Source organism: Equus quagga, chromosome 12, assembly GCF_021613505.1.
Source record: "Equus quagga isolate Etosha38 chromosome 12, UCLA_HA_Equagga_1.0, whole genome shotgun sequence".
NCBI lineage: Eukaryota > Metazoa > Chordata > Mammalia > Perissodactyla > Equidae > Equus > Equus quagga.
The window spans coordinates 82842688-82865103 of NC_060278.1; the positions used below are offsets into that span (position 1 = coordinate 82842688).

At 43.4% G+C, this 22416-nt stretch overlaps 1 protein-coding gene across 1 annotated transcript in view; it reads left to right on the forward strand.

The window, feature by feature from the left end:
* The first annotated feature begins 942 nt into the window (after positions 1–942).
* LOC124248191 (signal-regulatory protein beta-1-like) overlaps positions 943–22416 on the forward strand; it is a 22546-nt gene continuing 1072 nt past the window's right edge. Inside the window, exons 1-4 of the mRNA XM_046678034.1 lie at positions 943–1049; positions 14937–15287; positions 17002–17322; positions 17894–18223. Of these exons, the coding sequence (XP_046533990.1) occupies positions 977–1049; positions 14937–15287; positions 17002–17322; positions 17894–18223 (1075 nt within the window). The 5' untranslated portion in view covers positions 943–976. The remainder of the gene's footprint in view (positions 1050–14936; positions 15288–17001; positions 17323–17893; positions 18224–22416) is intronic.

The window sequence follows — 22416 nt, forward strand, 5'->3', positions numbered from 1 at the left end:
ATGTGACATTTTGAGATAAACTTTGTTCACTCAACATAATGCCTTCAAGAAACTTACATGTTGTTACACATATAAGTAATTTATTCCTTTTTATTCTTGAGTTGTATTTCTTTGTAATGGATGCAACACCCTTCGTTTAACTACTCACTTACTATTGAACACTTCGGTTTTTTCCAGTTTTCCTATTATAAAGAAAGTTACTTTAAACCTTCATGCGTGGTTAGGTGCGTGGACATGAGTTTTCATTTCTTTGAGATAAATGCCTGAAAGATTAATTGCTGGGTCATATAAGCCACTTGCTCTCCTGAGAGAATTCAGGAAGGGACTCCCTTTGTTGGATGCAGGCACATGCAAGTTCTGAGGTCCACATCGCACAGTGCATTTGGGCTAAGTTTCACCAGTTTCATCAATAAAGGGTTGGAACAGGGAGTCATTTCAGGAACAGACCTGGTTTCATCCCAAAGTTGAGAGGCCCTGGCAAACCCTCTTCCTTCCTCCAGCTGAGTGGCTCTCGGTTGAGGCTGGTGCAGAATGAGATGACAACTAGCCACATCCTAGGATCCTGGGCATGGGAGTTTGGGACACTGCCCAGAACGACAGATCATTCTTGACGTGGGGTTCCCAAATAGGGAATCACCATGAAGAGCTAAGATGGGGTGAGGGGTCCAGTGGAGAGAGCAGAGGCCCCAGAAAGAGAAGAAGCCCTGTATCTGCTAGGCCTGTCCAAGTCTCCCTGAGAGTGTGAGCCGAGTGAGTCCTCACTTGTAGCCGCCTTCTCTGCTGATTCCTATTTCACATTCTAGAAGTGGGAACTGTCTGAGGTCTAGAAGCTGGTTGCTGTCACAGCCATGTCACCCCGTCATAGGTGCTTCCTCTTATGTCATGGGAGGTGGGCCTTCCCTTCCCTCCACAGAACGCGGAAGTCAGGGTTCTCCTCAGCACACACTTGGACAGAGCAGCTCCTCAGGCCTCCAGGATGCCCGTCCCTGCCTCCCGGCCCCACCCCGTTCCTCCTTGCCTGCTGCTGACTCTGCTGCTGGGACTCACAGGTGAGCATTCCTTGGGGTAGAATCCCCTCCCTCTGCCCCTGGGCTTTTAGGGCCTCCACGTAAACATGGATACACCACCCAGAGCTACCACGGGAGGCCCAGGACTGGGCATAGTCTGAGAGCAGGAAATCAGGGATCTGAGCCTTTTCTCTGTGGATCCATCACCTGCAGCTGGTTACCAGAGGCATCGAAACAGATGATGCTTCAAACAGCAACAAGGAGAACTTTGTGCAAGTTAACTTGTCTAATGCACAACCTTGTGTGATAGCTGTGACCCTATCACTGATTTGCAGGTGGGGAAACTGAGGCAGAGAGAATAACTTGCCCAGTATCACTTGCATAAGGCAGTGGAGTAGCCCAGGTTCAAGTCCAAGCCAACCAGCTCCAGAGTTCATTCCTTTAACCCCGTTACGCTGCTCGGCCTCTCAGAGGAGGCTAATTGCAGAACAACCAGAAAGTACAGCGAAGCAGAGAGAAGAATAGTCGTCAGCATCACAGCACTGGGAGGTCCAGTTCTGCCATGTGCTCGCAGACCTGTTTTACTGATGTATTGGGTGGTTCCAGTGTGCCAATTTTATTACTGATTTCTTAATATGTATTATAATTTCAGTTAATCCACAAAACAACCTTGTATATTAGTGCAAGGCCACACTTTTATGTTTATTTGTGAATGCATGTGTTTATGTGTGTGTGTGTGTATGAGTGGGTTGAGGAAGTGTACGCATACACATATGGGATTTTTGAAAAGTCTTTCCTTATTATTTTCTTAAATCATTTTTAGTCTGCATGAAATGCACATTGAACAGATGTTTAATCTTCTTTGTCTTTCAGCCAACATCTCTCCTACTTCTCTAAATTTCCCTTTATTCTCCCAAAAGTCTGAAGAGAAGCAAACTTCTCTCTTTTGTGTGTTACTATCTTGGAGTCCCTCTTCCATGCTGGATAGAGGTGAGGGGGAGAAAAGAGGACAAAACATACAGAGACTCCAGGATATCTGATCTGTGTCTATAATTATATCCATATGCATATCCATGTCTACATCATCTAATGTCAGCTGCAGACTCCATCCCTCAGGAATCTAATGAGTAATCACTTCAATTTCCTGAACTCTCCCCACGTCCAGACGCTGTTGGAAATGCCTATGGCTGTTACCTCATGTGATCATTATACCCAAGGTAGATTCTCTCGTCACCTCTATCTTGCAGATGAGAAAACGGGAGCACAGAGAGGTTCAGGGTCAATGGTGGAGCCATGATCTGAACTGAGGCAGCTGATTCTAGAGCTCACAGATTTAACCATTACCCCACCTCCATCCCATGAGATTTCTGCAGCTTCTGCCACTGGCTGTGGGGAAGGGTGGGGTGTGGGGGAAGTGAGTTGTGGTTTTCTTCTCCTGGCTCTTCTGCTTCCTGCATGTGCGCAATTTCCTTCTGTCTTTCACCAAGTCATCTACATGGAGACTCAGAACCTGACATAATTTCCATAGACATCACCCACTTAAAATCCTCTTCAGGGTCTCAGGGAGGAGTCACATGGGGGAAATTCACACATCATATGAACCTATATTGCATACCTACCATGTGCCAGCGGCTGACATAGGAACTTGGGGTGCACTGGCAAATAACAGAGGCAAAGTAGTTGCTCTCCTGGAGCTTATCTCCTAGTGGAGAGATGACAGTAACAATAGACATAGCAAATAAATAAATAACATAATGCATCAGAAAGTGATGTGTTAAGGAAAAAATTAAAGCATAGCTGGATAACAGAATTGGAAGACTCTGTAGGGTAGGATGTATTTTAAACAGGTTGGTCTGAGTGGGCATCACTGAGAAGGGAAATCTGAGCAAAGAGAAAAAGAAGGTGCAGAAGTGAGCTACGTGGTGATCTGGGGGAAGAGCCTTCCTGACAGGGAGCAGCATGTGCAAAGGCCCTGAGAGTAAGATCTTCCTGTTGTGTTCAGGAGTTAGGCTTTTTCTCTGAGTGACATGTCTGACATTGCAAGGTTTTGAAGAGAGAAGTGACATGATCTGACACAAGTTTTCAATTATTCTAGCATTTGGTTGAGAATAGACTAAACAGGACATAAATAGAAACAACTAGAGCATTTAAGAGGTCACTGCCTTCATGCAAACAAGAACAACTTGTTTGCACCAGGACAGTAGCTAGTAGAGATGGGGAAAGAGGTCAGATTCTGCACGCTTGCTGGAGTGGAGCCAACAGGCTTTCCTGATGCATAGGATTGGGGGTGGAAGAGAAAGAGTCCAAGGCGTTGGGCCCTGAGAATGTGGGAGAATAAAGGTGCATCAGCTGGGACACAGAGGGTTGTGGGGAAATTCAGGAGTTCAGTTTGGGACACGTTAACTGTAGATGTTTCTTTCCATCCAAGGAGCATGTCCCGTGTGAGGCTGACATACAAGTCCAGAGTTCAGGGGAAAGGCCTGGACCAGAGATGGAAATATGAGAATTATAGACACACAGCTGGCAGATGGGTCTCAACCCTCTGGTCCCTCTTCTCTCCTCCATCCTCTATTTCCTCCATTTCTCCTCCAAGATTCACTCATCTTTCTCCCCATTTTTGTCTTAGCTTCCAATCTTCTTCTCTAGACTTAAAAACCCAAACCACCTGATGTTCTGGGCACACCAAAGGACCTGCCCTGCCATAGCGCGTGCCTTCCTGAGGAGGGGGGTTTAGTCACAAACAGTGCTAAGTGGGTGGGTTTCACCAGTTCACACCCTGCAAAGCTGAACACATTTTCTCCTGAGGAGTCGCTAAGAAATAGAAAAGAACACAGGATTCATTTGTGGCGCCACAACAGCCGGCTCCCCTGATTTATACTCCTGCCGCCAAACTCCATGCCTGTGTTTTAGGACACCTCAAATGAGAAGGAATGTTTTTGTGTTTCTCTCTGTGTCCAGAAACCAGCTGGTCACTGAGGCGGTGACGTGGACCTGGAGAGTCTTGCACCTGCACTTCAGTGATTGGCCCAAAGGGGACTCATGACCCTCCAACTCATCACTCACTCTCCAAACACGGTCAACCACCCACAACTCCTTTCAAAACACGTTTGAAGTCTGCTGTTTCCTTGCTCGCTTCCATGGTTCTACCTCCTCATTCCACTGCAGGTTTCTCAAATCTATCAGCCTGTGGAACTGCACATTCTATCTTTTTCCTTGAGCCCTTTAGTCCAGTTCCAAAATTCTACATGGGGCTATCACCTTTGTTAGTACATATTTTTGATTGTGGTAAAATACGCATAATGTAAAACTTACCATTCTAACCATTTTAAAGATACAATTCAATGGCGTTACGTACATTCATAATGTTGTAAAACCATCACCACCATACATTTCCAGAACATTTTCAACATCCTAAGCAGAAACTCTGTTCCCATCAAACGTAAGTCCCCATTTTCCCTTCCCTCCAGCCCCTGGGAACCTGTGTTCTACTTTCTGTATCTACGCATTTCCCTTTTCTAGGGTCTTCCTACAAGTGGAATCATGTATTTGTGCTTCTGTATCTGGTTAACTTCATGTAGGATGATATTTTCAAGGTTCATCTGTGTTATAGGTCACAGCAGAATGTCATTACTTTTTGTGTTGAGTAACATTCCATTGAGAATATACATACACCACAGTTTCTTTATCCATTCATCTCTTGATGGAAGTTTGGGTTGTTTCTGCTACCTTTTGGCTATTGTGAATAGTACGGCTATTTATATTGATGTATAATTATCCGTTTGGATCCCAGCTATTGATATTTTGGGGTATATACCTAAGAGTAGAATTGTTGAATCACGCGGTAAATTCAATGTTTAACTTTTTAAGAAACAACCGCTGTTTTCCACAGTGGCTGCACCATTTTATATTCCTGCCAGCAATGCACACAGGTTTCAATTTCTCCACATCTTTGCCAAGATGTTTCTGTTTATTCTGTTTGTGACAATAGCCATCCTAAGGGATGTATAGGAATATCACATAGTGGTTTTAATTTGCTTTTTCTAGTGAGTAGTGGTGTTGAGCATCTTCTCATGTGCTCACTGACCACTTGTATATCTTCTTCGGAGAAACGTTTATTCAAGTTCTTTGTCAATTTTTTAATTAGGTTGTTTGTTATTTTGTGTTTAAACGTAGGAGCTCTTTATGTATTCTGGATATTAATCCCTTATGAGATATATGTTTTGCAAATATTTTCTCCCACTCTGTGAGTTTTCTTTTCACTTTTTGATAGTGTCCTCTGATGCACAAAAGTTTTAATTTTGATAAAGTCCAATTTATATATTTCTTCTTTTGTTGTCTAATGCTTTTACTGTCATATCCAAAAAAGCACTGTGAAATCCAATGTCATGAAGAGTTTCACTTATTGTTTTTTCTCAGAATTTTATACTTTCAGTTTACATTTAGGTCTTTGATCTATTTTGAGCTCATTTTTGCGTATTGTGTAAGGTATCGGTCCAACTTCATTCTTTCGTGTGTGGATATCCAGTTTTCCCAGCATTATATGTTGAAAAGACTGCCTTTTCCCCATTGAATGGTCTTGGCACCCTTTTTGTAAACCACGTGGCTGTATATGTCAGTGTTTATTTTCAGGCTCTCTATTCTATTCCATTGGTCTCTATACCTGTTCTAATGCCAATAGCGTACTCCTTCATTGTGGTAGCTTTGGAGTAAGTTTTTAAATGAAGAAGTGTGAGTCCTCCAACTGTGTCCTTGTTTTTCAAGATTGTGTAATAATATGGGGGCCCTTGAGAGTTCATATGAATTTTGGAATAGGCTTTTCTATTTCTGCAAAAAATGCCATTGGGATTTTGACAGGGATTGTATTGAATCTCTAGATTGCTTTAGGTAGTATTGACATCTGAACAACATTAAGTCTTCCTATCCATAAACATGGGATTTATTCCTGGAATACAAAGACTGTGATTAAAATCCCACTTCGTCATGGTATAAAATTCTTTTCATATGCTGTTGAATTTGGTTTGCTAATATTTTGTTGAGGATTCTTGCATCAATATTCATAAGAGATATTGGCCTGTGTTTTCTCATGGTGCATTTGTTGGGCTTTGGTATCAGGATAATGCTGGCCTGCAAATGAGTCTCAGAATGACTCTGAGTAGTTGGGAGTTCTTCCTTTTCTTTAATTTTTTGGAAGAGTTTGAAGACAATTAGTGTTAGTTCTTTAAATATTTAGTGGAATTCGCCAGTGAAGCTTAGGGGTCCTAGATTTTTCTTTCTTGGGAGATTCTTGCATATTGATTCAATCTTCTTACAAGTTATGGGTCTATTCAGATTTTCTGTTTCTTCATGCTACAGTCTTGGTAAATTGTGTGTTCATGTTATCTAGGATATCCAATTTATTGCTGTACAGTTGTTCATAGTACTCCTTTATAATTTCTTTTATCTCTGTAAAATTTTAAGTAGTGTCTTTTAATTTCTGCTTTTAGTTATTCAAGTCTTCTCTCTGTTTTTTCTTAGTCAGTCTAGCTAAAGTTTTGCCAATTGTGTTGATCTCTTTGAAGAAGCTCTCTTGCTTTTCTTGATTTTCTCATTGGTTTTCCTATTCACATTTTGTTTATCTCTGCACTAATTTTTATTATTTCCTTCCTTCTGCTAGCTTTGAGTTTTGGTTTTATTTAGCTTTTCTCTTTATAATTTCTGAAGTTGTATAGTTAAGTTATCGATTTATGATCTTTCCTCTTCTTAAATTTATGCATTTACAGCTATAAATTTCCCTCTAGCACTGCTTTCACTGCATCTTATGAGTTTTGGTATGTTGCATTTTTGTTTTCATTTGTCTCAAGGTATTCTGTAATTTCCCTTGTGATTTCTTCTTTGATCTATCTATTTTTTAAGACTGTGTTTGGTTTCTATGTATTTGTGAATATTCCATTTCTCCTTATGTTATTGATTTGTAGTTTTATTTTTCAATCTGTTTCACCGGTACACTGATTCAATAGTTCTTCTTCCAGATTCTAATAAGTTTCCTTGTCATTCAGCCCATGTGACAATGACACATACATAGATTTTGGTTATGGCAACTTGTTTCTGTAACAGTCAGGAAGATGTGTGTGGTAGACAGAACAATGGTCCCTCAAAGAGATCCATGTCCTAATACTGAGAACCTGTGAATATTTTATTTTACAAGGCAAAAGTGATTTTGCTAAAGGAATTAATTTCAGAATCTTGACATGGGGAGGTTATCCTAGACTAGCAAAGCAGGCCAAATATAATCCCAAGGATTCTTACAAGAAAGAGGCAGGAGGAGTGATGTCAGCATTATGACAGAGTGAGTTGTTCCCTTTGTCCCTTCCACTAAGTTGCAACCAGTCAGACATCCGTTGACCAACAAAGGACTCCCTGCACAGAACACCAGAATGCTTGAGCCATTCAAGCATCTATATATCTGAAGGTGGGTGGACTGGCCCTCTTGGAGGCAGTAGAACAAGCGAAGAAGCTTTTTCCCCTCCACCATCAGTGGCGATCCAAAACCTAGATGCTTGCACCAGCACACACACCAATGACCACATGCTGCAAGGGCAAACATGGCATTCGTGGCTTGGCCTCTGCCCACCCCTAGTGTTGTTGGGTCACTCACACATCCTGAGGATTCAGGACGCAGAGTGGAGCTGGTGACCCAGCCCCTACCTCCTCCCTTGGCAGGGGTCCAGTCTATCTGGCAGTGGGGACAACATCCAAAGTGTGAATTTCCCCAGTAGCGACAGGTTGCCATGACCAGAGGTTTCAAAGCACACCAGTGTGCACCAGCAACCAGAGTCTGCATGAATAGCAGTGACACTCATTAGTGGCTTGGCCCATGCTGCTCCCCACTCCAAGTGATGGTGGGTGATGCATATCCTTTGGCTTCAGGACACAGAGAAGAGCTGGTGAGTCAGTCCCATCTCCCACTCCTACCAGGGGAGCTAGTCTTTCCAGCAGTGCAGACAGCAATCAGAAAGTGGACTTCCCTGGCAGGAGCAGGGTGCCCTGACCTGAGGTCTCAAAAATCAACCGGCAGGCACCAGTGACCAGAGGCTGCAAGACCAGCAACAACACTTTCAGCTTAGCCCCTGCCCCTCTCCCTGCAGTGGCAAGTGGCACCTGTGACCTGAGGTTTCAGGAACCACAGCAGAATTCAAGACTCAGGCCCCAATGGCAGCATCCCCAACACTGTCTCTACCAGCAACACAGGTTGCATATAAGAATCCAGACCCCTGGTAATAACAGCCACACTTGTGAACCCAGTGCACCTTGCAGTGGTGCTGCCAGCGTCTCCAGATAACCCAGGAGCAGCAGTGCAGGTGGTGCAGAGTGTAGCAGCACCTGAGCCCTGAGCCTGGGGAGAGGCTGTGGAGAGCCAGTGGGGAACACCAGACCCAGGCCACCCCAGACACAGCAGGAGAGCCTGCAGCCTGGCAACCCCAGTGGTGACACCTGAGACTGCAGCAACATCATGAGCAGCAAGGCACCAGCAACTTCAGGGGCACAAGCAGCACAAGGAGGGCACTAATGATGCCTCTTGCACAGGCAACGAAGGGTGTAAAGTGCAGACTCTCCAATGCAACCAGAAGCAGTTCAGAAACAAAGAAACCAAAGTCGTTCCAAAATAAGAAAGGTGGTTTCTATCACAAATGCACCAGCAGAGGATCAAGTCATCAAGTACCATGAAACATTACAGTAACACAGCAGAACAGAAAGAGAATGTTAACTCTCCAGAAACCAAACTTGAAGTCAAAAAAGATTACAATTTAACTGACAGAAAATTCAAAGTAGCTATCACGAAGAAACTCATGAGTTACAAGAAACCTAAGAAAGACAGTTCAATGAGCTCAGGAACAAAATTAATGAATAGAAAGTGTACTTCACCAAAGAGATTGAAACTCTAAAAAAAAGCAAAACAGTAATAGAGGAGATAAAGAACACAGTTAGTGAGATGAAAAGTCAAGTAGAAAGCATTAAAAATTAGAGCAGACCATATAGAAGAGGTGATTAGTGAGCTCAAAGATAGAAGTCTAGAAATGATTGAGATAGAGTGACAGAACAAAGATTTTTTAAAAATGAAGAAATTCTATGAGAAACATAGGACTCAATTAAGAAAGCAACATAAGGATAATAGGTATTCCAGTAGGAGAAGAGAGCTTATTCAAAGAAATAATAGCTGAGAACTTCCCAAACCTGGGGGTGGAACTGGACATGCAAGGACATAAAGGTAATTAGGAGTTCTAATTTATCAGTGCAAAAAGACCTTCTTCAAGGCATCTATTAAAACTGGCAAAAGTCAATGAAAAGAAAAATATTAAGGGCAACCAGAGAGAAGACAATAACCTCCAAAGAATCCCCATCAGGCTTTCAGTGGATTTGTCAGCAGAAACACTACAGGCTAGGAGATAATGGAATAACATATTGAAAATACTGAAAGAGAAAAAGTATCAGCCAAGCATATTCTATCCAGCAAAATTATCCCTCAGATATGACGGAGAAACAAAAGCTTTCCCAGATAAACAAAAGCTAGAGAGTTCATCACCACAAAACCCGCCACTACAAGAAATGTTGAGAGGAGCCCCTCTACCTGAAACAAAAAGGCAAACGTTTACAAAGCTTTGAACAAGGAGATAAATAGACAGAATCAGAAAGTTGCAACTCTATATAAGAATAAGTTAGCAAACACTTAATTACAACAAAAAAGATAAAGAGAAGGAGGCATCAAAAACAACAGGAACCACATCAATTTGGTCACAAACTCACAAAACAAAGAAGAATATTTTGTGACAACAAAAACATAGAAGGGGAAGAGGAAAAGGACAGAAACTGCATAAGGTAATGAAGTTAAGAGGCTATCAGAAAAAAGACTATCTAATCTATGAGATCTTTTATACAAACCTCATGGTAAGGACAAAACAAAAAATCAGGGCAGAGTCATGAATGATAAATAAAGAGAAAAGTGAAAAAAAGTCACAGAAAATCAATAAATTGAAATGGCAGTGAGAAAAACAAGTAAAAAGACCAAGGGAAATATAGAACAACCAGAAAACAAAAGATTAAATGGCAGTATTAAGTGTTCATACATCAATAATCACTTTAAATGGAAATGGATTGAATTTACCAATCAAAGGACACACAGTGGATGGATGGGTTAAAAAACAAGACCCAATAATATGTTGCCTCTGGGAGACTCATCTCAGCAATATAGACAAACATAGGCTCAGAGTGAAAGGATAAAAGATGATACTCCAAGCAACAGGGAAACAAAAGAAAGTGGACATACCTATACTTATATCAGACAAAACAGACTTTAAGACAAAAAAGATAACAAGGACAAAAACAGACATTGTATAATGATAAAAGAGACATTCCACCAAGAAGACATAACACTTATTAACATATATGCAACTTAATACATATGCACCAAACACAGTAGCACCAAAGTCTATAAAGCAACTATTAACAGACCTAAAGAGAGACATTGACAACAACACAAAAATAGCAGGGGATTATAACATTCTACTTACTTCAATGGATAGATCATCCAGACAGAAAGTCAGCAAGGAAACCGTGGACTTAAATGAAACCCTAGACCAGATGGACTTAACAGAGATATATAGAACATTCCATCCTAAAGCAGCAGAATACACATTCTTCTCAAGTTCACATGAAACATTCTCAAAGATAGACCATATGTTGGGAACAAGTCTCAATAAATTTAAGAAGACCGAAATCATATCAAGCATCTTTTCTGACTACAGCTATGAAACTAGAGATCAACTACAGAAAAATAGCTGGAAAAGTCACAAATATGTGGAGACTAAACAACATGCTGCTGAAAAACCATTGGATGAATGAAGAAATCAAAAGAGAAATAAAAAAATACCCGGGGACAAAAGAAAATGAAAACACAACATACCAAAACTTATGGAATGCAGCAAAAGCAATCCTAAGGGGAAGTTTATAGCAACACAGGCCTACCTCAAGAAACAGGAAAATCTCAAATGAACAACCTTACACTCTACCTAACAGAACTAGAAAAAAGAAGAACAAACGAAGCCCAAAGTCAGCAGAAGGAAGGAAACAATTAAAATCATAACAGAAATAAACAGAATAGAGACTAAAAACTCACTAGAAAGGATCAATGAAACTAAGAGCTGGTTCTTTGACAAGAGAAATAAAATTGACAAACAGCTAGACTCACTAAGAAAAAAAGAAGCCTCAAATAAAGAAAATCAGAAATGAAAGAGGGGAAATTTCAACAGATACCACAGAAATACAAAGGAGGATAAGAGAATACTATGCAAAGCTATACACCAAGTTGGATAACCTAGAAGAAATAGATAAATTCTTAGACTCGTACAACCTCCCAAAACTGAATCAAGAGAAATGGAGAATCTGACTAGACCAATCACTAGTAAAGAGATTGAAACAGTAATCAAAAACCTCCCAAAAAACAAAACCCAAAGACCAATCAGCTTGTCTGGTGAATTCTACCAAGATTTAATACCTATCCTTCTCAAACTCTTCTGAAAAATTGAAGAGGATGGGAAGCTTCCTAACTCACTTTATGAGGCCAACATTAACCTGATACTAAAACCAGACAAAGACAACACAAAAAAGGAAATTATAGGGCAATATTGCTGATGAACATAGAAACAAAATTCCTCAACAAAATATTAGCAAATTGAATACCACAATACATTGAGCATACACCATGATCAAGCGGGAGTTATTCCAGGGAGGCATGGATAGTTTAACATCCACAAACCAATCAATGTGATACACCACGTTAACAAAATGAATAACAAAAAAAAAAAATCACATGATCATCTCAATAGATGCAGAGAAAGCATCTTACAACATCCAACATCTCTTTATGATAAAAATTCTCAATAAAATGGACACGGAAGGAATGTACCTCAACATAATAAAGACCCTACATGAAAAACCCACAGCCAACATCATACTCATAGGGGAAAAACTGAAAGCTATTCTTCTGAGAACAAGAATGAGACAAGGATGCCCACTCTCTCCACTCTTATTCAACATAATACTGGAGGTCTAGCCACAGCAATTAGGCAAGAAAAAGAAATAAAAGTTATCCAAACTGGAAAGGAGGAAGTAAAACTGTCACTATTTGTGGAAGGCATGGGCCTACATGTATAAAACCTTAAAGAATCCACCAAAGAACTATTAGAAATAATCAACAAATACACTAAATTTGCAGGGTACAAAAACAACATACAAAAATCAGTTGCATTTCTATACACTAATAACAAACTAGCAGAAATAGAAATAAAGAATACAATCCCATTTACAATCACAGCAAAAGAAACAGATACCTAGGAATAAATTTTTATTTTTGAGGAAGATCAGCCCTGAGGTAACATCTATGCCCATCTTTCTCTACTTTATATGTGGGACGCCTGCCACAGTGATCATAAAGTTTACATGCAACAACAAAAGACCCCGAATTGTCAAAGCAATCCTGTGAAAAAAGACCAAAGTTGGAGGTATCACACTCCCTGAATTAAAAATCTACTAAAAGTATATAATATAGTAATATAATAAAAGCTATAGTAATCAAAATCACAGGGTAGTGGCAGAAAGACAGACACACAGATCAATGGGACAGAACTGAGAGCCCAGAAATAAACTCAAACATCTATGGACAGCTAATCTTTGACAAAAGAGCCAAAAACATGCAACAGAGAAAGGAAAGTCTCTTCAATACATAGTGTTGGGAAAACTGGACAGCCATATACAAAAGAATGAAAGTGAGCTGTTATACCATACACAACAATGAACTCAAGTGGATTAAAGACTTGAATGGAAGACCTGAAACCGTAAAACTCCTAGAAGAAAATACAGGCAGTACACTCTTTGACATCAGTCTTTTCAGAGTCTTTTTGAACACCACGTCTCCTGACGCAACGGAAGCAATAGAAAAAATTAAAAAATGGGACTATATCAAATAAAAAACTTCTGCATGGCAAAGGAAACCATCAACAAAATGAAAAGACAACACACCAAATGGAAGAAGATATTTGCAAATCGTATATCCGACAAGGGGTTAATTTCCAAAATATGTAAAGAACTCATACAACTCAACAACAAAAAGACAAACAACCTGATCCAAAAGTGGGCAGAGGAAATGAACAGACATTTTTCCACGAAGATATACAGATGGCCAACAGGCACAAGAAAAGATGTTCAACTTGAAAAATTTTAGGGAACTGCAAATCAAAACTACAATGAGATATTACCTTACACCTGTTAGAACGGCTATAATTAACAAGACAAGAAATAACAAGTGTTGGAGAAGATGTGGAGAAAAGGGAACCCTCATACACTGTTAGTGGGAATGCACACTGCTACAGTCACTATAGAAAGCAGTATGAGTCTCAAAAAATAAAAACAGAACTACCATATGATCCAGCTATTCCACTATTGGGTATTTATCCAAATAGCATGAAATCAATAATTCAAAAAGACTTATGCACCCCTATGTTCATCTCAGTGTTATTCACAATAGTCAAGATGTGGAAGCAACCTAAGTGCCCATCAACAGATGAATGGAAAAAGAAGATGTGGTAAATATGTGTATATATATACCACATGCATACATATATACATACATACATATATACCACAGAATACAACTCAGCCATAAAAGAAGATAAAATCATCCCATTTGCAACAACATGGACGGACCTTGAGGGTATTATTCTAAGTGAAACAAGTCAGATGGAGAAAGACAAATATGTGGAAGATAAACAAACACATGGATAAGGAGAACAGATTAGTGGGTACCAGAGGGGAAGAGGGCTGGGGGAGGGCGAAAGGGGTAAAGGGGCGCGTATGTATAGTGATGGATAAAAACTAGACTATTGGTGGGGAACACAACGCAGTCTATATAGAAACTGAAATACAATAATGTACACCTCAAATTACACAATGTTATAAGCCAATATGACTGCAATAAATAATTTTAAAGACGGGGGAGAAAAGGAGGCAGGAAAGTAGAGGTAGAGAAGAACACGTGACAATGGAAGCAAGAGGATGGAGTGATAGGAAGATGGGAACCACGAGGAAAGGAACGTGGGCAGATTCTAGAATTTGGGAAGGCCAGGAAGAGAGTCTCCAGAATAAATTCAGCTCGGCTGACGCCTTGATTTTAGCCCAGAAACACCAATTGTGGACTTTGACCTCCAGAACTATGAGATAATAAATCTCGATAGTTTTAAGCCAATAAGGTTTTGACAATTTGTTCAGCAGGATGAGGAAACTAATATAATGTGATTATGCTACAGAAAAAAAAAATTCCCAGGAACTTGAAACAATGTTTTGCTTCTTATTTAAACTACATGTTCATTGTGTGTTGGGAGCTCTGCTCATCACTGTCGCTCAAGTACCCAGTCTGGTGGAACAGAGCCATCATGAGCATGTGGATCTCTGCATATGAGGGAAGTTGAAGCATAGAGGATCTTGCAGTTAATTGCATATCCCAAAAAATTCCTTCATTACATCTACTTGCAACTCAGTGGTCTAAAAAAGTCTCATGGTCCCACACAATGAAAAAGTCCAGAAGTGCAACACTCCATGAGGCCAGAAAGTGGACAGCCAGAAATATTTGGTGAAACATGAAACCCCCAGAGAGGGCACAGGCACTCAAACCCACTCTTTGCCACATCACTTAACTTGTCTGTGCCTCAGTTTTTCATTTGTGACACAGTTTCACCCTACAGGCTTGTTGTGAGGGTTACATGCAGCATCCACCGACTATGCTGAGCTCAAGGCCGGCTCACAGCGTGCACTCAGTCAGTGAGATCTGTTGTTGATAAACATTTGAGAAAACCTACAGGATCACAGAAAGATGAACAAATGGTGGTTTTGCTTTCCCTCCAGGAGCGGCAGGTGAGGAGCTTCAGGTGATTCAGCCTGACAAGTCAGTGTCCGTCACAGCTGGAGAGACGGCCACTCTGCGCTGCACTATGACCTCCCTGTACCCCGTGGGGCCCACTCAGTGGTTCAGGGGGACAGGGCCAGGCCGGGAGTTAATCTACAGTTTCAAAGGAGGCCACTTCCCCCGAGTGACAAATGTTTCAGACAACACAGAGAGAAACAGCATGGACTTTTCCATCCGCATCAGTAGCATCACCCCAGCAGACACCGGTATCTACTACTGCGTGAAGTTCCGGAAAGGGAGTCCTGACGTGGAGGTTAAGTCTGGACCAGGCACCCAGCTCACCGTGAGTGGTGAGTACAGCGTGGGCCTCCTTTGTCCCATGGTGCGTGACAACACGTCAAAAATAATGCCCTCCAGTTTTTGAGCATCAACAAGAATCAGATGTGGCAGTGGGTGTCTATACTCATGATCTGATTTCACCCCCTTCTATAGATCTGGGAAGTTGAGGCCTAGAGAGGTCGTGCTAGTTGCTCAAGGCCCCAAAGCTGGTAAATGGGGGAAGTAGAACCACCATCTGCCTGGCTCCACAGCTCTTGCCTTTTCCAATCCTGTCCAGCCCTTTGGATCCTGGGACGAGGGAACTGAAAGTCTGAGTGACTTGCCCAGTCACAAGGCCAGACCTCGCCCTCCCTCCAAAGAGTGCCCCTCACTGTGGCTGAGTCTCCCTTTACTCAGCACTTACTGAGCACCTACTGTGTGCCAGGCTGTGCCCTGGGTGCTGGGGAAGTAGCAGCGGACACAGCAGGCAAAGGCTCTTCTCTCAGGAAGCTCACGTTCTCTTCCCTCCCTTTGAGGGAAATCCACGCAGGGCAGGGAGGGGAGGGGAGGATGTGTGTTTCTTCATTTCATCTTCAGAAACATCACACTGAGAGGACATCCCTGGAGGCACAGACTCACTGTTTACTCTGACAGCCCGGCTGGAGGAGATGCACAGAGGCTGGGTGTTTGCTGTGTGTCTGTCCAGAAAACCCTTGTGTGATTCAGGGACCGACTCACACAGTCTCTGAAGACTGGGGCCAGAGCTGGGTGATCTCAGAATGTCCTTCACCCAGGGGAGAGGTTCCCCATGTGGACGATTTAGGGGTTCCCCATTGAGGGAGCAAAGAGGCTCATTCAGCGTTTTCTGCCAGCGGGCTGAATCCTGAATCCTGGAATGTCAGCACAGGAAGGACCTTTAGACCCATCCAGCCCAACGTCCCATGTACAGTCGGGGAGCCTGAGGCCAAGAAATGATTGGGGACTTATCCATGGTCACACGGCCTCTGAGTGAGAGGACCATTCCAGAACCCAGGTCTGATTCCAGGCAGGCTGCTTCCTGCCCAGCGTTGGACACTCTTTCCCTGGAAGAGCCTGGCCCCTTGTAAGCGCTGAATAAAAGCTTGTTACACCAAAGCACTGAACAGAGGGCCAGCATTTCTCCTTTTTTTCGGTTTCCTGTTTCCCCAAGGTTCAGAATGCCCCTCCCATTCAAACCCTCAGGCCTAAGGTGATTTGGAAGCCTCTCTTCCCCTTCAGCCACATCATCCCCAGTCAAGCATCCCACACCATCACCTAGAGCTGCCCACTGTTTCAACAGCTGCATAACACCCTGTCATATGAAGATCGCATCATTAATTTGACAGTCTTCTGTTGACGGATACAAAGTTGTTCCCAACCTTGGGATATGAAAACAGCCCTGCACCGCTCTACTCGAGTGGGAGATGCCCACTGGAAGTGGCGTTGCTAGGCCTGTGGGTATGCGTATTTTGATTTCGATGGATATTGCCAAGTCTCTCACCTACACATGGTAGCAGTTGAGTCTTCCCACAGCCATGTGCCTTTCTCAGAGTCCACCTCTGGAGCCCGTGTGTCCTCTTGTATAAGATGAGGATGATGACCTACCCTCCCAGCACTAATAGAAGAAGCAAAAAATAATATATGAGAAGGTTCTTAACATTGTCACACGCTTGTGGTTAGTGACGACAATCACATCATGTTTATTGTTTGTAAATGCTCCTTTTGTAGCCAAACCCTCTCCCCCCGTGGTATCGGGCCCCACGGCGAGGGCCCTGCCCGAGCAGACAGTGAGCTTCACCTGCGAGTCCCACGGCTTCTCCCCCAGAAACATCACCCTGAAATGGTTCAAAAATGGCAATGAGCTCCCAGACTCCCAGACCAACGTGGACCCAGAGGGAGACAGCGTGTCCTACAGCGTCTCCAGCACAGCCCAGGTGGTGCTGGCCCCGGGGGACGTTCACTCCCAGGTCATCTGCGAGGTGGCCCACGTCACCCTGCAGGGGGCCCCTCCTCTTCGTGGGACGGCCAACTTGTCTGAGACCATCCGAGGTAGACGCCTCTCACCCCCAGCCCAGGCCCGCACCTGCCCCCAAGTCCCCAATTGTGCTCCTCCCCACGCTGTTTGCTCCAGGTGTGAATTGCCTTGAATCCAATTCCTGACAGTCCTTCCCAATCACCAGGCTCCCGGATGTGCTGGTCACTCACTCCTCTTTTAGTGGACACCTGCCAGGTGCCAAGCTCTGTGCTAGTTAGTGTTGTCTACTTTACCAATAATGGCTCCAATTACTGAGCACCTACTCTAAGCCCAGCCACTGTATGCTTGGTGATTTTATTTATTTTGCTACAGTTATGCTTCCACTTTATGCCAAGGGCTGTGCTTGTTGATTTCACTTATTATGACCCTAATAGGAGCTACCAGTCCCTGAGCACCTACTGTGCGCCCAGCACTGTGGTTTGTGATTCACTCATATGCAAACAGTAGCCTCAGTGTTTGAGCACCTGCTGCATGCCTGGCACTGTCCCGTGTGATTCCCATCTGTAGTGGCAGGTCAGATATGGAGCCCTCCTCTGTGATCTGTCTGTTCCATAAGGTCAGAGCTTCTGCCCTGTGCTGTTTCAGTTCCGCCCACCTTGGAGGTTTCCCAGCACCCCATGGCAGGGAACCAAGAGAATATCACCTGCCAGGCGAACAAGTTCTACCCGCGGCACCTAAAGCTGACCTGGTTGGAGAACGGAAATGTGACCCGAACAGAAACAGCCTCAACCCTCATAGAGAACAAGGATGGGACGTTTAGCTGGACGAGCTGGCTCCTGGTGAACTCATCTGCCCACAGGGAGGATGCGCTGCTCACCTGCCAAGTGGAGCATGACGGGCAGCCAGCAGTCACCAAACGGCATACGCTGAAGGCCTCTGCCCACCAGGAGGAGCAGGACACAGGTGGAACCCCTGGTGAGCCCTCCACTCCAACTCATGTGGCTCTTTTTAAATTTTGGGTTTTTTAAATGTTAAGAGTAGCAATTATTGCTTATTATAGAATAATCTAGAAGTCTATAAATATAAAGTAGCATTTGGAACTGAGCTCCCCACCCCTAAATCCCACCCTCCAAGAGTCAGTGCTGGTCAGAGTTTGGTGCGTAACTTTACAGATCCTTGACATAAATACATGCTAAAGAAAGAAAGGAGGGAGGGAGCTTATCCTGTTCACAGCATCCTGCCTCCTGCTTTCTTCACCTGACAATGATGACGTCACCATCCATGTCAGCCTGCCTCCCTCCTCCTTCTTCTTTCTAACTCTGCCTAGTCTCTATTCCATCCTAAATTTTTCCATCCACATTAGTAATATTCCCCCAGCAGCTTTCTGCACTTACTACTCTGTGAAATTCTGGAAAGCAGAGTCTTGAGGACATGAGGTGTGAGTCTGGACCAGGCATCTGGTCGACCCTGACTGGTCACACCACCGGCCTCCTTTATCCCCTGATTTCTGACAATGTACCAGTAATAATCACAACCACTCACTGCACATTTACTATATGCAGATGCCAGTTCATCTGTGATCTCTTTTCCTGCTTCAACCACCCTGGGCATCTGGAGTTTTACAGAAGAGGCTCAGGTACCAAGGTGGGGGATGATGTTGAAGACTTTTTGCTGTTAAACCAGAAGATTGGGCTAACCTAATCAAGGTAAACCTGTGTCCCTGAGAACAGGGACCACCAGCCTGTGCAGGAAATAGGTGCTAATAAGAGACACAATGCCCTCAGCTGGGCATTGTCCAAGGACCTACAGAGTTGCCCTTTCTATGAACAGAATATGTCCTATTTCTCTCTCAGGTAATGTCAAGAGGGAGTCAGGTCAGGTTTCCAGGAGTCTTTACTCCAGAAGACCTTTCAATGGGCCACATTCCTTCCATCTGCTCTAGGGTGTTGTCCTCATCTACTGGGTCAACTCTGGGACACCGAGTGTCCATGACCCTGCCTGAAAGAAGAGTAAAGACAGGGAAGGGAAAACAATTTCCCTTAACATAAAGGATGACAGAGTTGCATAACTGTGTCCATTAATAACTTGTCATTTATGCACAACTGCGTGCAAGTGGACCCACTATTGTGTGGTCATATCATTAAGGAGACTGGTTTTTCTACAAAACAAATACCGTCACACACTTCATAAAATTGACAGTAATTCCCTAATATCATCTAAGATGGAGCATATGCTCACATTTTCCCAAATATCTTTTATAACTGTATTCTTTGCACCAAACTTGGTTTAATTTCACCTATAAATTTAATGAAAGCATTTCATCTATAAATGCTTGGTAGAATATTCCTGTGAAATTGTCAGGGTCTTGAGAATTCTTTTTCATGAGTTTTTAATTTATGAATTTAGTTTCCTTTATGTTTAGGGCTATTCAAATTATTCACTTCATGTTGAGTGCATTGTGGTAGGCTGTGCTTTTTGAGGAATTTGGTCCGTTTTCTCTGGCTGTCACATCTGCCTGTAGGCTTGCTCACAGTCTCCCCTCATTATCCTTCTGACGTCTGCGGGGTCCGTAGTGATGCCTCCTCTTTCATTCCTGATACAGGAAATGTGCCATTTCTCCTTTTTTCATCGTCAGTCTTGCTAAAAGTTTTTCAATTTTGTAGATACTTTCAAAGAAGCTACTTTTCATTTCAGGAATTTTTTCTACTGCTTCTCTGTTTTCAATTTCATTGATTTTTCTTCTCTTCTCTTTGCTATTTGCTTCCTCCTGCTTTGGGTTTCTTTTGTTCCTCCTTTTCTCATTTCTTGAGGCAGGAATGTGATGACTGATTTTACACTTCTCCTTTGTCTAATGCCATCCTGGTCTCCTCCTGTGCTGGGCAGTTGGGAGAGGGGGATTAGACCCCCAGGGACTGTGTTCTCCCTCCAGTCCTCAGGGGCCCATCCAGTCTGCCTCCTCGTCTTCCCTCCAGAGTCCTCCTGTGCTGGTACCTCATGTTGTTTCTGGGGTCAGCAGGGAGATCAGGGAGAGATGGGTCTTCGCCATCCTGTCTGAAACAGCCTGGGTTTGCTCCTTAGTGTTCATCTTTGCAAGGGCTCAGACAAGGGCTGTTACTTCCAGGTGCTCTCAGTGTGCCTGAACGAAAGCCTTGCTAGTGTACTGAGGCTGGACATGGTTTTTGGATAGTCTAGGTTGGGGGCTAGAGCAAAGTGCAAGATGCCCCTGTGACCCTGCTGCAGCAGGATGCCCAGGCTTCCCCAGGTGTCCGAGGGCTTCAGCCACTGCAGTCCTGGGTACAATGTGTCTGATTTGAGGGTGCACATATTTGTGTTCATTTTTATGGTATTGGGGTGTTTTATAATATTTCTAGCTTAATGGCTCTCTCTTCTCTCAGTACAGCCTAATCTAAGTGTGTTAACGGAGTTTGGGTTGGTTGGTTTTGACAGTGGGAGAAAGGTTCTGAGGCCTCTGAGGTTTTTGGTTCTCTTTTCCTTTCAGGACCTTTAAATTTCCCTCCCTCCCTTTTTCCCATCACCACTGAATTGCCAAACAGCACTTCTTCCTTCTTTTTTGCCTTTTTGCCCCAGAAGTTATGCACTTTAAATTGAGCCTGTCCCTTTAGTCACATCTGTCCTTTATATGTCCCAGCCTCCTTGTATTAGGGTCCTATTGCTGCTGTAACAAATTACCACATGTTCAGTGGCTTTAAAGAGCACAAATTTATGACCTTACGGTTCTAGAGGTCAGGAGTCTACAATGGACTCACGGCTGCGCTCCTTCTGGAGGCTCTAGGGGAGACTCCCTGTCCTCGCCTTTTCCAGCTCCTAGAGGAGGCCCACATTCCTCGGTAAGGGCCCCCCTCACTCTGACCTCTGACTCTGTCTTCACATCTCCTTCTCCGACTCTCCTGCCTCCCTCTTTCTCTTATGAGGATCTTTGTGATCACACTGGCTCCACTCGATAACCCAACATGGTGTCCCCATCTCGAGATCCTTAATCTCCAAGACTATGCCATTTACCATGTAAGTAACATATTCACAGATTCTGAGGATTCTGTGAGAAAGAACCCTTCAATCAGGTGGACTTTGAAACCATTTCCTATGATCTGTGCTCTAACCTGGAGGACACATTTTCAAATTTAAGGTAGATTTAATATTGGCGGTGGGATTTCTGAATAACTCTCAGGCTCCTCTGCTAGCGGCCCTGTCGCTTTTCCTGGCGGCTGGGTGAGGCTGGGATGGCAGCCTAGTGACCGATTGTGCACTAGGGTTTGGTGATATTTCTCATTAACTCACAGTTATTTTGCAGTTCTAGGATTTTCTCTTCAAGTGATACTGAGATCCAGTTTTATGTAGAATTTACTTTTCCCTCTATGTTTTCCTGTGGTTGGAGAGGCTGTTTTTGGAGACAAGGAGCTGTGCTGCGGGCATTGTCCTCAGCATGCAGAAGTCACCTAAGATTCCTGAGTGCTTTGTCCAATATGTGCCTGTCCCATATCTCAGGGTCTGTCCTTTCCCATCAGGGCCCTATTCTGGCAGAGCAGTCCCAGTGAAGTTGAGAATTCAACCTCCTCTGCAGCTCTGCTAATATAATCATGTCCTGGGCCCAATCCTCATGTTCCTCTGCCCTCTGGCTCTAGGAGATAAGACTCTGCAGTGCTGCCAGGAAGTCCTCTGGCTCTCACACTTAATCTTTAACAGGGGACTAATCTCTCTAATTTTCCTTGTCTTTCTCCAAAGGACTGATGCCCCAGCAACAGCCATGCAATTCTACAGTCCTTATAATGACCATTTCCCAACTGAATTTCAAATGCTTGACCCAAAGTATTCCCTACCTCTGGTCATACCCACCCAGTTCACAACTGGTGAACTTTGAACACTTGCACCATGAGGGAAGCCCAGGCCTCCCTCTGCTCCACTTCCCGACAGTGCTGGGGTCCTCTTGGCCAGCCCAGTGATCCAGCTCCAAATCTGCGTTTAGAGTTTACTTTCCAGAGCACTCCCAGATGAACTCCCTTAGGTCAGTCCTCTGGGAAGCGGACTCTGAAAAGGAGATGAGAATGTAGAAGCTTATGCTGGAATGCTGCCAGGATCAACATGCATTTGTGAAGGAGCAGGCCTGGGAGAGGGAGCTGTTGACCTACAAAGCAGGCACAACAAAGACTCAG